This window comes from Chrysoperla carnea, chromosome 1 (assembly GCF_905475395.1).
Source record: "Chrysoperla carnea chromosome 1, inChrCarn1.1, whole genome shotgun sequence".
Lineage (NCBI taxonomy): Eukaryota > Metazoa > Arthropoda > Insecta > Neuroptera > Chrysopidae > Chrysoperla > Chrysoperla carnea.
In genome coordinates this window covers 92,928,045-92,945,740 of record NC_058337.1, presented here as the reverse complement: position 1 = coordinate 92,945,740, position 17,696 = coordinate 92,928,045, and the positions used below count along the sequence as shown (strand labels likewise).

At 28.8% G+C, this 17,696-nt stretch overlaps 1 protein-coding gene across 1 annotated transcript; it reads left to right on the top strand.

Moving 5' to 3' along the window:
- Positions 1 to 2,729: 2,729 nt before the first annotated feature.
- On the top strand, positions 2,730 to 13,329 carry LOC123304979 (bifunctional heparan sulfate N-deacetylase/N-sulfotransferase). The gene is made up of 8 exons (XM_044886555.1): positions 2,730 to 2,976; positions 6,485 to 6,938; positions 7,358 to 7,733; positions 8,607 to 9,193; positions 10,565 to 10,747; positions 10,810 to 11,272; positions 12,075 to 12,288; positions 12,352 to 13,329. The coding sequence occupies exons 1-8, from the start codon at positions 2,759 to 2,761 to the stop codon at positions 12,581 to 12,583; spliced, it is 2,727 nt and encodes a 908-aa protein (XP_044742490.1). The 5' UTR covers positions 2,730 to 2,758; the 3' UTR covers positions 12,584 to 13,329.
- Positions 13,330 to 17,696: the final 4,367 nt, after the last annotated feature.

Sequence of the window (17,696 nt, the reverse complement as noted above, 5' to 3'; positions counted from 1 at the left end):
AATAATTTGATGAGTCGTTCTCGAGGTTCTACGATACCAATAAAACAAAATAAAACCGTTTAAGAATTTAGTAAAATTTTTGTTGTGCAAAGCAACAAGAAAATATTAATGATACTATTCTAGTGATATTGACCAAATTTCCTATAAGAAAAGCTAAAAATTTTTAACCCATCCACTTTTGACAGATATGTCATTTAAATTTTTGATGAATAGATACTTTTTTATCTAAATAATCGTTTTTTTTAAACATATACTTGCTATTATAAAAATGAGTTGGTAGATTGTTGACAAAGTCTAGACGAAGTGTTTTCAATTTAAATTTGTTTACAAATAATTTTTAGTAATGTACTAAACACAATGCACTCTGGTAATATTTTATTCAATTACTTGTTTGTGCATCATCATCAAATTTCATTGTTCATTTTTATTGCACATCATTTCAATTGTTTGCATAAACAAACAAACAAAACTTGTATATTTATACCTCTAAAAGTATAGAAAACTTTCTTGATAAAGCATCTTTCGAGGGACATTTGATCGATAAGTGTTAAACAAATTTTCTTGAATACCCGAGTAAAATAGAACATTTAGCTTTGAAAAATTCAAGATTTTTGTTTTTCTATTGCTTCTAACTATTTTCTTCATTTCTCCACTATGAAACAACTTTTAACATAAAGAGTTATAAAAGATTAAAGTTCTTTCCTCCTCGGCTATAGAGGAGTTGCTTGGGTTCTGAAGTTTTTAGCCCTTGCTTTCAAAAATGAGACACTATTACTATGGAGGTATTACCGAAAGCGATATGCACCCGATATTTTCTTTGTGCAAAGAAAATTATTGAGTTTTGATTTTGATATCTAATATTTATTATATATAATAATTCAAAAGTTTGTTACTACATAAATAACGATGTTGATTCATATATAAAGGTAATTTAAAATGAACAAGTGAAAACAAATAATTGACTGAGTTAATTGTTGAAATACCATGTATAGAAAGTGTTGATTACTCTGTCACATTACATATATATACATGTCACACATATATAACTGATATTCCCATTTAATACATACTATACGACTTGCGCGTAATTCGCGCTCTCACGGTTAAACAGTGATATTTACGAAAAAAATGTTTCAAACATGTTTATTTTTTTATAAGGAACATTTTTTACATTTAAACTTTTAATATAATAAAAATTTGAGCATGATATCTCTTTTCGTTTTTGAGTTATCGTGATGACAGGCGGACAAACGACAGACAGACAGGCAGACAACCGGAAAAGGACTAATTAGGTGATTTTATAACCACCTATACCAAAATTTTGTTCATAACATCAATATTTTTAAGCATTACAAACTTGGGACTAAACTTAGTATACCTTGGTATATTTCATATACATGGTATAAATATAAAATAGTTTCATTGAACGAAAATATTAATAATTTATATATTTATGAATAAAAATTCGAATCAAGAGAAAAAAATTTACGATTTTATTAATATTTTATTCAATTATCGAATGTATTCCAGTTACTTTTTTTCCGGATACTTTTTTGAGTCTATTTTTTCCAGTTTATTTTTTCCGAATATTTTTTTCCGTCACTATTTTTTCCGATGTTATTTTCCTAGATTCATTAACAACATTTGTAACAATTTAATTGAAACATTTAAAACGCACTACACACTCACGTGAATTGTTTCGATAAATGAGGAAAAAAAAATAGTAATGTTGGTCTTACAAGTATTATAAATGTAAAAGTTTAATTTTTTAATTTCCAAGACATGTGAAACATTTATCAGTTTTTTGTAAAACTACTTCAATTTGTGTAGTTGCCCCATATTGCATCTAAATTATAGGATTTCCCAACCGTCATAGAAAATTTCCTGTGTTTCTTCTAGTAGTTTTCATGTATTATCTTCTTCTGGTCGGCCGACTAGTCGAATCAAAGTATTTCTTAAAGACCAATTACATTTGTATTATTGTATTGTATTGTTATTTCTTATTAAATTTTATGTTTTTCTTATTACAGATTTTCTTGAAACGTGTTATCGAATCAACCAAAACAACATAATCAGCTCGTTATGAATTATTTTTATCAAGATTGTATGACGATCGATGGAGATGTCTTCTCGACGTATCGAAGACATCAAACAACCAATCAATATTTTTTAATTAATGATCAAAACAAATTTTTCATAACAACATTAAATAAAAGTGAAAATGGCAAAATCAAAAAATCATATTAAATTAAAATTAATATTCAAACATAGTAAATGGCGAACAGTTAATTATTTACATAAATTAATTCCTAGGTAGTGTTGTTTTTTTATTTTACAAACAAAATAAATGGTGTGAATTTGGATAAATTTTCAATTTAAACAAAAAAAGTGCATTCCACCGCGTTTTTCGATTTTATTTTATATTTTTTTAAACATGTAAGTTTTTTGTAAATTGAGTGAAAAAATAGAAAAGAGTAGCAGTGCCATTTATTTAATAAGTAGTAATTTAAAAAAGAAAAAAATATTTAAAAAAATCTACCTAAAACAATTAAAATACCTCATTTTTATTTTATGATTTTTTAGTAAAATAATTTAATTTTTTAATTAAAAATACGTGACTTAAGTAAAACAAACAAACAAACAAAAAATGTGTAAAAAAATTTTTAATTCATTTTGTAAAGTAATAAATCATAATAATAATAAAATAATAATCAAAGTCAATTAAAATTAATTAATTAATGTTTTAAATGATACAAATATGACTTTTGACGATACAAAACAAACATCACCATTGTTAACAGACAGTGCTGCCAATTTGTTTATGAGACGTTATAACAATGTATTGCATAGTACAAGACAGCCAGCGTTATTTATACGCCATGTAAATGTGAAACGATGTGTGGCAGCATTGTTGGTATTAAGTGTTATATCAATTATTTATTATACTCATTATTTGGTGTCTGCACCATTTTCTAGGTAGGTATATATTTTCACTTTTTTTTTTCAAACATACGTTTCATATAAGTACCGTGTGTCTATGTAGAAATAAACCCCTCTCATCTATTGAACAAGCTTTCAAAAGTGAATCTAATGTAAATGTAGCTCATAACGTAAAGCGAGATTCAAACAGTCAGTGGATGTGTTCCGTAATATTAACTAGTATACTGACCAGTGCCCATGACGTCAGAAATCGACGCCATATTGTACTGGTAAAATGGACATGAAAGTGTACATGTGTTCACCGGGTGTTTGTGCAAGAAATTTATTTATTTATTGTTCATTAAGAAGAAATAATGGCGTCTAAAAAAGGCTTACTCTTAGTTGACGTATACAATAAAAAAATTTATACGCTCAAAGTAGCTCCTGAAGAGTATCATAGAGCAAATACATATGTCATTTTGTTGACTAATATAAAATATGACGTCAAGTACTGGCCAGTATACTAGTGAATATTACGGAACACACCCAGTATATTGGCAAGAAAGTTTTGTAAATATAGCCCAACATTGACAAGGTATTTAGTTTTGCATTCGCAATTGAGATTGTCCGATCGTCACAAAGGATGTGTGGCTCTTATTTTAGCTCTATCAATAAAAAGTCGTAAGAAAAATCGATATAGGCTAAAAGATATGTCGCCCATGAGTTTGATGGGATGTTATTCTTATCATTACTGAAAAGTTCATAATAATATTGCTAATTAAAGTCTCAGTATATGAATTTATTCCCAAACTGAAGTAAGATTGATAAACTTTCCCTCAGACGGTCTATATTTATTCTCCATATTTCACAAAACTATTTCACAAAGCTGAGTTATAATTCTGTTAGAATAACAAAAAACGGATATTTTTCTAGAAGAGAACGCTCCTCCACAAAGAATATTCTTATGAAAGAAGTTATTGAGAAAGGACAAAAGTTTCTAGGTTTCAATCCTGAGGTAATAAGCTTTTACGCAATCGATGTTTGAAAATTAGAAAACTTAAAAGAAAATTGGATATCTAAATTTCATAATATCATTATTAAAAATAATTTCATGCAAATTAACGCCTCTTCGATGTAACAACAACGCTGTTCTCTTCTGAAAGAAACAAAACCCATTTTCACTTCCATGCCATAAATCACACCAAACTGTTAATTTTTGTGAATATAATCATGATTAATAAACAGTATTCTTAACTCCAAAGTGGCAATTTTGCTTTCTCACAAAGCCATTTAACAAAAATGAGCTTAATCGATCCTTCATGAAATAATGGATCTACTTGAACACAGAATTTGTAGCATTTGAAGTTAAAATAAATCCACGATAAACTTCTCTACCTCTCTACGATAAACTTATTTGTTCATGAATAACGTTTCAGCCACAAAAATTAATAATTTGGTATGTGGTTGTGATATGGATCCAATGTCTAAAATCAATAAAAATCATATTGATATCTTACTCCTTTTTGTTTTCACTTCAATTTAAAAAGGTACATAGCTCTTATCTGATCACTCTTTATATAAAGATTTTCAATAATTTTCTGAAACTAGTTCATTTACTAAAGTAGTTAAAATAATTAATTGAAGTGCAACATTATTTTAAATTAGTTTTAATATAATGAACGGTAATAACTATTATGTAACATGTGAATATAACAGGTTTCTTACATACAAATGGGTTCGTTTGTTTTGAAAAATTATGCTTAAAAATTACTTTTTTATTCAATAACATATTAAGAACACGATGTTCAACCATTCTCATCATATGCACATAAGAATTAATATCATCCACTTATCTTTAATGGGTTTGATCTATTGTTACAAAGTATTTTGGCTAAATTCCAATAGATATTCAATCTATCCTAGTGTATGATCCCAGCACATGATTCTTACGCTCATCGGTTATTCGAATAGAATACTATGAATTTATTAAATAAAATGTAATAAATTTGAACTGGAATGCATCACAAAATTCTAAGAAATTTCAATTAATTATCTTTGAAGATACTTAATTCGTTGTTTCTTTTCACTGAATCTATGTGTTTCAATATTCTCCACATTCAAAATAGCATGGCATGTTACAAAGCAAAAATCGAAAGGTAAACTTAAAAGAAAAAAGGAATATCTCTTACATTGATTTAATCCACAGTGAATGGTTATCGATGTAGTCCAGTAATTCTACAAACGACCCAATGATAAAATCAAACTTGATGCTACACAGAAACAAAAAATAAAGTCATGTAGATTGAAACATTCTTAAAAATGTACTATAGTTTGCACCTCTGTAGCTGTTTGACAATTTTATTTCGATTTCTGCTATGTTTCAAATTACGTTTATCGTAATTTGACTTATTAATTATCGTTTATCGTACAATATTACGCCCAAGGGCGTAAAGAAGAGGGAAGGCAGGTAACGGTAGTAGACCCTTAACATTTGACCGGGATTTACCATAGATTTAGTCCCATTTACACTCATGTCGCCACCTTAGTTCACGGTGAAATTACAAGCGCTGTTTATCTGACCCTATTTTAAATAACCATAAAACAGTATTCTCAAAATTCCCGGTTCAAGGCGTTATCTTTCACAGGAAGCGGAAAATTGAAATTTTCAATTTCCGAGTGTCGGTCAACGAATTTTTATAAATTTCGGGCAAAATGATTTTTCCAATTTTTTATTATTCATTGATCATCCAATTAGAATAAACAGTTCAGCTTCAATGTTGTCCGCGCAATAAATATTTACGGGACTTGTGAAAGAGAACGCTACAAAGAATATTCTTACGTAAGCAGTTACCCAATAAGACATGAGAAACATATACACAAAATCCAACAGTGAGATAATCACAAAATTTTTAAGGTGTCGGTCTGGGGCCTGTTAGGTTTTCCTGCAAATCATAAGTGAGCCTCCACATTCCGTACTTTTTAAAATTTTATATATTCAGTAGTTTCAGAGATGACACAAGGACTGTTTTTTTTTATGTCATAGTTGCACTTAATAGAAGTTTTATTCGCTTAATAATTTTGCCCCAAAATTAACCCCAGCAATCACCCACACGTCCAAAATTACGCTATACGTCCAAAATTGAGCATCTTAGATTTTCCTGTAAAATATAAGCGCGAGACTGCATATTGTGCCTCTTCGGAAATATTTCTATATCGTTTCATTATACTATTAGTTTTAATTTTTACACAATGTTTGTTTCATTAATATGATAATATTGCCTATATTTTTAATGAATGATATTCTTTCTTTATTTACAGATATAGGCAATGTTATTACACAAATGATGAAATCATTTTGTGAAAACTCAAATTAACATGTAGAGAATAGATAAAAACAGTTCTACTCAAAACAAATAAAGATTCCGTTTATTTCATTGAATGTTATCACAAACTATTACTTAAAATTAAAATTTATCTCACCAAACTGTTCCATATCATGTTCAAAGAAAATTTTAGATGGTTTGTTAAGAAAAGGTTATTTAATAAAGTTTTGTTTATGTTTTAGCTTAATTCATCGGGATACAAGACCTGAACCATCAATACGATGTTCACTTATAAATGGTGCACCCCGTTTGAACCCGGTATCACATGATCATCGTTCTGAGGCACGATTACGTATTGATCCAAAAGTGTTAGTGTTTGTGGAGACTATGTATTCAAAATTAGGCCGTGATATTGCTGAGCTATTAGTGTATAATCGTATTAAGTATAAAGTTGAAGTTGCGGGAAAAAGTTTACCAGTTCTAACAAATTTGGATAAAGGTCGATATGGTGTTATTGTATTCGAAAACTTCAACAAATATTTACAAATGGATAATTGGAATCGTGAATTATTGGATAAATATTGTCGGGAGTATTTGGTTGGAATTATTGGGTTTGTCAGTCCTAGTGAAGAAACTTTGGTTGGATCCAAACTCAAAGGATTTCCGTTATTTATTCATACTAACCTTCGGTTAAAGGTAATTTAAACATTTCAGAATACAAGATATGAAGAAATGTACTATTTGGGCGACAATCAAACCCTTCTAGGAAAGTACTATGTCTCTGAGCAGATACATGGTTATTTATTTATATGTACATTTCTTCATAGTCTGATGTCTTTGCATTTTGTCTTATGGTTCATCCATAACTAATTAATCGTTTGTAAGCTATTGTGCCTTTTATGTTCTGTTTTAATAACGGAAATTATAAACGTTTACTTACATTTAAGTAAAGTGTCCGAACAGTTTTAAAACTTGAGAATAATATCGATTAAACGAAGGTATTCGGACTTAAGTTAACAAATGGATAGACGTAAAGTTAACAAACAATTAAATACATGTTTCTCTATTTTTTAAAAATAGGTAAATAATAAATTTTTTTATTTATTTTATACAAGGATGCTGCCTTAAATGCCGCATCGCCTATATTACGGTTAACAAGAGCTGGTGAAACAGCGTGGGGTAGTTTACCTGGTGAAGATTGGACAATTTTTCAACCAAATCATTCAACATATGAGCCATTAGAATGGGCTAATAGAAATACGGAAGATTATCCATCTGAAGGACCAATTAAGACACCATTAGTGACTGTAATTCAAGACCATGGTCGATTTGATAATATTCAACGAGTGATTTTTGGATCAGGATTGAAATTTTGGTTGCATAAACTTTTATTTCTGGATTCCTTAAGTTACTTAAGTCATGGACAACTTAGTATTTCATTATCGAGGATGATTCTTATTGACGTTGATGATATATTTGTTGGAGAAAAAGGTAATTTCAAATTTCTGAAAGATCCCGTACCATCCTCGTAAAAAATGGCATTCGGTCGAAATTTCTAAAAAAATTGAAGTTGAAAAATAGGTACATAGGATGTTTGTGTCAGTATATTATATGAATATGGTATAGATATATATAATGGATGCTATTGGGTGCATCCACTGGAGCTGAATTTCATCCTCACATAAAAATCTTAGCCATCTGATTTTTGAAAGTGTAGTTCCTTGATAGTTTGTGATAAGAAAATATTTTTACTTCCTCCACACTTGGCTGGGAAATCCAATCTTCTCGAGATATTCAGTTTTCGGCTGCTGGAAGGGATTAAATTTAACATTTGTGTCTTACTTCTTCTTATCAGTAATGATTTTTACTGAAAACTGAATATATGAGAAATGTCGGATTTCCAAGCCAAGTGTAGAGGAAACAAAAGTCTTACCATACCATCAATTATTAACGATCAGGCAGTTAGGATTTCTACACAAGGATGCATCTCATCATTTTTTCTCAACTTCATTCGGACTTTTGTACTACTCTGCCAAAACCAACATTTTGTGGACGTACAATCAAAACTGACCTAGCCACTCTTTACAGCCTGAGTGGTGTTTTTAAAATAAAAATGCCATCTAGACTGTGAAGAGTAAGTCAGACTTGGTTAGTTTAGATTGTACGCCCAATATTTCCAAAATCTTCAAGATTTTGATAGAAATTTATTTTCGATAAAAATAGTACGTGATCCTTTTTAGAAATGTCTAGTCTTTGCTAGAAAGAATGGTTGATTTTAATTTTGAAATCGCATATTCGCCATCAAAAAACGTAGAAAATTTTTATAACTAGCATGCAAAAATAATTCGAATTGATTTATTTTAGGTACACGATTAAAAAAAGATGATGTAAGGGCGCTTTTAACTACACAAGAACGTATACAAGGAATGGTACCTGGATTTAAATTCAATTTAGGATTCTCGGGGAAATATTTTCACCATGGAACATATGAAGAAAATTTAGGTGATGATATGATTCTAGAGAATGTTGATAAATTTATGTGGTTCTCACATATGTGGAATCATCAACAGCCTCACCTCTACGACAATGTAACTGTGTTACAATCTGATATGATTTTAAATAAACAATTTGCTAAGGAAAAGGGAATACCAACTGATTCAGGATATTCAGTATCGCCACATCATTCAGGCGTTTATCCTGTTCATGAAATCTTGTACCAAGCATGGAAACGAGTATGGAATGTACGTGTGACATCAACTGAAGAATATCCTCATCTTCGACCGGCTCGATTAAGAAGGGGCTTCATACATCGTAATATTATGGTTTTACCACGACAAACGTGTGGACTATTTACACACACAATGTTTATTGACTTGTATCCAGGTGGACGCGAGAAATTGGACGAGGCTATTCAAGGCGGTGAATTATTTCAAACGATTGTGTATAATCCGGTAAGTTGATAAATTCATTTACAATGATAATTGATGATTGAACTATTCCAAGATTTAAAAAACCCAATGCCTTAATATATTCGATACGAATTTGGGCTATGATTTCATTTATAGCTTAAGATATTGAATAACGCTATTAATTAGCAGCAATAGAATGTGTAATAATTCAAATAGCGTGCGGATGTTGCTGTTATTTATGATAATGGAGATAATATTTCTCCTTCGTCCACTTAAATCATGAGCATACGTTATAATGGTTAACGCTAGTATTGTAATATATTCAGTAGTAATAGTAAATAAATTTTTCTTTGACTGACTTCTGACTTCATCACATAAAGCTTAAAATAATCTGTGAATTTTTATACCATGCATATATGAAATATACATAGTATATTAAGTTTAGTCCCAAGTTTGTAACGCTTAAAAATAATGATGCTAGGAAAAAAATTTTGTCATAGGTGTTCATAGAATCACCTAATTAGTCCATTTTCGGTTGTCCGTCCGTCTGTGGACACGATAACTCAAAAACGAAAAAAGATATCGAGCTGAAATTTTTACAGCGTACTCAGGACGTAAAAAGTGAGGTCAAGTTCGTAAATGAGCATCATTGGTCAATTGGGTCTTGGGTCCGTAGGACCCATCTTATAAACCGTTAGAGATAGAACAAAAGTTTAAATGTAAAAAATGTTCCTTATCAAAAATTAAACAACTTTTGTTTGAAACATTTTTTCGTAAACATCACTGTTTACCCGTGAGGGCGAAAATTGGTAGGCGGAAATTTTATAATATGTGTACAAACTATACACTAAATGTCGGTCGGTAATGCAGAAACCTATAAAGTCATTTACATATGTACTATACTTTATTAGTTATGTATGTGTCACATGTTTGTATGTGTAATGTGATAAAGAAATCAACACTGACTATGCATGGTATTTCAACAATTAACTCAGTCAATTGTTTGTTTTCACTTGTGTTTATTTAACTTTAGTCATTTTGTGCCAATGAACTCATATTTTAAATTCAATCCCATACTATTGCAAATACAAATATCTAGCTGTACTTATTTAAAATAAACTTAAAAATCATGGTCTGTAAATATTCAGTTCTATAGCGCCTAGAAAAAAAAAGCGGCTGTGTAAATAAATAAAAAATTTTGACGGGCAAATGCAGGCCTGCAAAAGGAGCTGCTGTTGAAATTTTAATAATACGACTTTTGATACACAAATGGCATGGAACAATCTTTTTTTTACATAAAGAGTTTGTATTTTCAAAGGCCCACCCTATGCAAACATAAAATCTTATTCCATATATAATATTATTGGATTTACATTTTTGGTTTATTTAAACTAAAACTTTATTATTTTCTAGATTAACATCTTCATGACCCACATGTCAAATTATGGAAACGATCGACTCGCATTATACACTTTTGAAAGTGTTATACGCTTTTTACAATGCTGGACAAACATCAAATTATCGTCTGCACCACCTTTGCAATTAGCAGAAACGTATTTTAAACTGCATCCAGAAGAAACTGATCCAGTGTGGGGGGTAAATATTTTTTTAAATTTTAACTATAACTAAAATTTTAATTATTGTAAATTACTTTTTAGAATCCTTGTGATGATGTTCGCCATCAACGAATATGGTCACGTAACAAATCATGTGAACAATTACCGAGATTTTTAGTAATTGGTCCACAAAAAACCGGCACAACTGCATTATACACATTTTTATCAATACACCCAGCAATTGCTAGTAATTTACCTAGCCCGGATACATTTGAAGAAATTCAATTTTTCAATGCCAACAATTATTTACGCGGTTTAGATTGGTATATGAACTTTTTCCCATTACAATCAAATTCTACAGCACGATATATGTTTGAAAAATCGGCGACATATTTCGATGGAGATTTAGTACCAAGACGTGCACACGCATTACTGCCAAAAGCTAAACTTGTTACAATATTAATATCACCAGCAAAACGTGCTTATTCATGGTACCAACATATTAAATCGCATGGTGATTTAATTGCTAATAATTATAGCTTTCATCAAGTCATCACCGCTAGTGGTAAGTTAAACATTATCTGACAACTAATGTCTTGAAGATCTTGGACGTGTTTAAAATAACTAAACAATAATTAACATTCTTTAGCTTGTCGCTTGGTAAAAGGCTGAATATAATAATAGACAATTTTTTGTTGCAAGAAGGAAAGTGAGATTTCAAAATTGTGGTTATATATATCCTGCTAACAGTACGCATGTTTCAGTCGGCAACATATATTTTTTACCCTACTAAATCCGCTTGGCAAGAATTTAAAAAAAATTGCATGCCAAAACGTTGCAACACTTTTTCATAAAAAATTTACAATTTCAAGAGAATTCTGCCCCACTGTCTAACTCTCCAGCAACCATATTGCCAACAAACACTCCCCAATTATATTTTTAATATTTTAGAAATCAATATACATATTTCATGTTATTAACCTACTCTTCTGCTGTAAGCAGAGATTTCCTAACTTTTTGAAGAGATTTCACTGAAATTGTCTAACTTTGATTTTCGGAAAAACTTTTTAAAAAAATTTCTAATGTCTAATAATCCACAAAACGCAACGTCGCCCAACTATCTCTGACTAACGACACGCACCTTTCTGAAGGCATCATGGCTTTATTTATTCTTCTTTACTGCCTGTATAAGAATTTGAAGAGAAATCCCGTGGCATACTCTTTCATATGTCGATTCCCTCCAGCGCTAACCCTAATATTTTCAAATGATAAAGTTTTATACGCTTATATAAAATAATTGTTTGGAATCGTGGTAAATTTTAAATTGTTTTTGTTGAATTAAGATATTAATAAATTCATTTTTTTAGATACTGCGCCAAAACCATTGAGGGATTTAAGAAATCGATGTTTAAATCCTGGAAAATATGCACAACATCTAGAACGATGGCTCACATACTATTTACCCCAGCAATTACACATAATCGACGGTGAACAATTAAAATCGAATCCAGTTGAAGTAATGAATGAACTCCAAAGATTCTTAAAAATATCTCCAGTTGTAGATTATGCTACACATTTAAGGTATTCAAAGAGCTCATTATATGCCGAAATTTGAGCATTAAAAACATCTTTTTTTATTTTTAGATATGACCCAAAAAAAGGATTTTTCTGTCAAGTAATTAATGGTGATCATACAAAATGCTTAGGGCGTTCAAAAGGTAGACAATATCCAGCAATGGAAGAGAAAAGTATGAAATTACTCCAAAGATATTATTTAAGTCATAATACTGCTTTATTAAAATTATTAAAACGTATTGGAATCAGAAATGTTCCACAGTGGTTAAAAACTGATCTTAGTGACACAACAACTTCGTAACAATAAATCTTTTATAAATGTTTATATTAAAATTAAATAATTTTCAGATTATCTGTCTCAATAAATAGTTTTATTATTGAAGTGAAATTTCAATCGTGTCTAAAAGGGTTAATAACATTTTAAAAAAATGGACGTTTCGAAATATATGCAGGAAATTTTAAGATGTGTTTTACTACTTACGTGTCGTTTGTATTTTTATTCCTGTAAGAGATACAGGCTATAAACTTTTCGCTTTTTGTACAAACTTGCACAGTAATGACGCGATTAAGTTCGGCTACTAGCTACTCCATTCTCTAAAGCTCATAGTCCTGAGATACTTTGTCCCTTTCTGCCCACCCATAGATTTCTTGATCTTTATCTCTTAATATTACCTTGTCTTCGTTTACGTGATAGTCGAAGATAAATTAACATTTACTTAAAAAATGTTCACAAGTAAGAATGATTATTATGGTTCACTCGAAAGTGTAAATAACAAGTGTTATGTTTTAGATAATTCTTGTATATATTTTGAAACTCATTATGTGTTTAACACATAATTTTATTCGAATTTGTCAAAACCCAGACGTAAGAAATTCCACTTCTATTAATTTAAAAAAAGCTATTTTCGAATCTCTTTTGCTCGATCGGCCTAATTGAATAATGTTTTATTTATTCATTGTTCTTAAATTTCTTTCTTAATTTTAATGTTGTTAAATGTTTTTGGCTGTTTTCCTAAGTGCATATTATTAGGTAGCTAGAATTTTTAAATGTCTGTTATTTAGTTTAATATGTATAGTTCGAATTGTTTTATTCATAACTTTTATTACACTTAAGAATACAGCCGGTTTGTAAAATACGCGTAAAGTTTGATGATTGCTAATGAAGAGATGATTAAGTGATTATTACATATTTACTTTTTCAATCAACTAATTATTCACCTATTTTGATTCTTCTTTTTATGCATAATATTATTTTTAGAAATTGTCTTTATTTTTAAAGTTATGACTGACTCAATTAAATAAGTTTCGTTACTGCTACACATTTTCGAGTTTTTTAAAAATTATAGTGTCTAAAAGTGGGAGACTTAAAGCTGAACTCACACACAACAATATTTGTGATCGGATCGCATGTTATTATAATTTTGGACTCAGATTAACAAGCAGAGATATTATTTATATCTTACAGCTTAAGGAACCACCGCAAACCCGTGGAAAAACAGTTTGTTTTCGAGGTACATGCAAAATTATATAAATATACGGGGAATATCGTACATTTTTAAATGTACCAAAAAAAAGTACGTATTTAAATAAACAAAACATATTATTTATCTTCGTATCAACTGTCTATGTAAAAACATAGAATATCAAATCAATATTTGTGTTATAAATGTATATTTCTATTTTAATTGGTTCAAAAAGGCTTTTGGCTCGCGCATTTTCTTATTTATTATTAAAATGTTCTATTTGTATTGTCTGTATTTTAATTGTCCGTCGAAACGAATGATAGCCAATCATTATCGATTTGTTTATCTTATTTGACCAACCAGCATGATTTACGTGATCTGGTCTAAGCCCATAGACAAGACACTTTTTTTTATATTTCTACAATATGAACATGCGGCTTATTATTTTCTGTTTTGAAACGGAATTGCCGGGCAGATGTTGTTGTGTAAGACTGAAAGTTTTTAAAATTTACGATTTTGAGTTAGGGTATGGGTAATTCAAATAATAACTCTTATCTCAATTTACTCGAAATAAAATAATAAAAGTCTGGAAAAACATACTTAGTCAACAGCGATTTAAAAATTTTCATGAATTGGATCAAAGAATGAGAAACAACGAAATAAATAACAAAAAAATTTAAAAATTATCCCCCAAAACGTGAATTTTAAATTTATTTTATAATCTGCCGTACGTATCAGTGATAGTTTTAATTTATAAACACTTATTTTTAACTTCATGATGACGAGTCTAAAATATTTTAAATTTGGACTGCATGTCCTTTAAATCAATTCTGAAGTTTTTTTAATAACGTTCTCTTAAATACTGCTGGCTATTTAGTAACCCATTCAATAATTTTTTCGAGTACTGTGAAATAAGTTTTTTATATTTGAAAAAAATAAGATTTTTAGGTAATATTACGTCGATGTTAAAATATAGAGAAAAATATTTTAGGTTAAGTGAAAAAATGAGTAGGGACTTGATATAACTCGCTAAAAGTTATTAAATAGTTTTCTTAAAACTGTGTTTTCTGAAACTATTTTTAATCGTAAAAAGGTTAGCGTAATATATTATCATAATAATAAAATTTATTTTAATATTTTTAAAATCGTTAAATTATTAAATCTATGTTTTTTTCTTTAATTGCCGACTATTATTTAATGAATTTTCATTGATTATCGTTTACATAATAAAGTCAAGTGTTATGTATTTTTAAGTTAATATTTTTAAATGAGACAGAAAATCTGAGCTAATAATTTGATGTCACAAAATATCGATAGCAGCTTAGTGTTGTTCTTAATAAATAAATGTTAAATATATGTACAAAAAAAATTTAACTGTGTAATAACAATGTACTTATTTTGTAAATTTTCAGAGAAATAATTGTATTACTTCAAAATTTCAATCGCCATATTTTTTTCTGCCATATTTGACAGATAATAGGGTATTTGCATATATATTGTAATAGCAAGGATTTATAGAAACTTTCCACGGTAGAAGCATTACTATACTAAGTAATGGCTCCTTTTGAATGTTGATTGCGAATCTTAAACATTTCAATTATTTGGTTTTTTTCCGAGCTTCATCTACTAAAGATTCACTAATTTGATAGTAATATAGTGAAAGAATGAACCTATGGTCATATTTTATTAATTGAGTGAGTATGTTTGTCTCAAACTACTATGAGTTCTTGTTGATGAATTCTTAATTTTTCTTTCCAACATTCTCTGTGAAATAAGATAGAATGGTATTAATATAGAATTTATTTATTAAGATATTCGATACTGGAAATATTGTAGAGTATTCGAATTATAATAAAATTTAGGTGATGATTTGTTATTAATGAAAAGAGTGAAAAGTTTACAGTTAAATAAATAGATGTGTCTATCAAATTGACTAATATGTGCCCGTGTTCGTCAGGACATACAAAGTCGCTATGCAAAGTGGCGATGTCAGGTAATTTTAATAATTTTAATAACAAAGTCTTCGTGGCTCCATTTCGGTCGCTGTCGTGCTAGTATTATCAGTTATGGTTGAGTTTATTTTTATATGAACGAAACGGTTTGTACTATTTTTTGTATATATTTTTAATAGCCTAGTAGTTATTTCTAAATTTTTGTAAAAATCTATTTTTACTAATTTTTTTTCAACATGTTACCAATAACTCATTAGAGAATAATCCTTATTGTTTATTTGTTTGGTCAATAAAACTTAATAAACAAATCAGATCGCCAAGAATATGGAGACTAGTTATTTTACTCATGAAAAATAATTACACTTTAATAACAATGGAAAATTTTCCATTAGTGAAATCTGCCCAATTTTTTTCAAATATAAATCATCATTAATGAATGAATAATTTTGTTAATTGTTTTTAAAAACAATTTGTATTTACTGCGGTCTTTGACTAGCTGCCATTTAGGATTTAACTCTTTCTAATATCTTCAAATTGTCATTTAAATAAAAGACATGCAAATTCCCTATTTATTAGTATACCAAATAAATGTGCGCTCAAAAACTTTGAAATAAAAATAATGATTAACTTAAATTTTGAAAAATTTGTTTTTACTTTTTTATCTGTGATGAAAAACTTGTAATTTATAAACCTTTTTGCTATAAAAACAAAGGGTCATTTAATTATATAAAAATATAAAAATGAAAATTATTAGATTGTAAAATAACAAATTTTTGTAAATTTAATTTTTTATATTTTTTACAAGCTATATTGCGCAATCTAGTATTTTTTAAAGTACATCACTCCTTTATCTCATACTGAATATGAAAGATATATGACAATTATAAATCTTTGATATTTTGTATAATTCTCTAGATTTATAAAGAAACTATGTATCAATTATCAAAATAAACCAAGGCAATACTCAAGTTTAATAAAAATATTTTTGTTTTTGTGGCTGCGAATTTATATTAGAGAGAACAGCGCATGTGTATAGTTAATGTATTAGATAATAATTGTAAAGTTTACAAATTTTATTTTTAATTTAGTACTTAAATATTTTTCAGTTTATTTTCAATGAGCTACTCTCTAAAAACAAAATGGTAAATCAGTAGCTTTTTTGACTTTCTATAATATTCTCAACATATCCAATTTATTGCAATGACTGAAAAGCTAATTTAAGACATATTAAGTTGTAGTGCCATGTTTAAAAACAAAAATAAAGTAATAATTATGTTTTTATGTTAATGTTGTAAATATTTATGAAATATGTATATGAAATAAAAAAATTCTTAAAAGAAGTCAAAACCCCATAATAAATATTATTATTATATAAATGACTTTTCTGTTTATTGTTAAAAACTTGACAATAAATTCTTTTTAAATGTATTTGAATGCCTTTTTTAATTTTTGTAACCTAAATCTCCTCTTCCTATACACAAGCCAACACTAACAATAAAAAAAAATTTCACTGCAGCTATAGAGTTTCTGCATGAGCATTAGCCAAGCTGGATTGAATTTATTTTTAAATTATATACTTACGTGAATATATTCTTAGATCAAAAATTGACTTATCTTGAAAATTAGAGAGAATTAAGTACGTGTTCAAAAAATGACTCTCGATTGTAATGATAATTAGAACAATTATTTTTCCTACTTTTTTCTAAATCCCTTTTTATGTTCAAAAAAGTCTCAGAAAACTTGGATATCATTCCAATAAATCCAGAGACATAAATTAAAATATATATACTTAAAAAGAATATAATAGGATATAATGGACGTAAATTTCTCTGTAAATGTTAAACTTAGCGAAAAAATGGCCTGGTAGTAAGTTTTATTTCTTAAAATTTCCTACAATTGGCATGTTTAAAAGCAAAGGCTGCCGCCTTAGAGCTTTTACACCAATTGACTTCTCTTATCCACCCTCAATAACATTCGAAATATATGTTTCGGGCGAAGC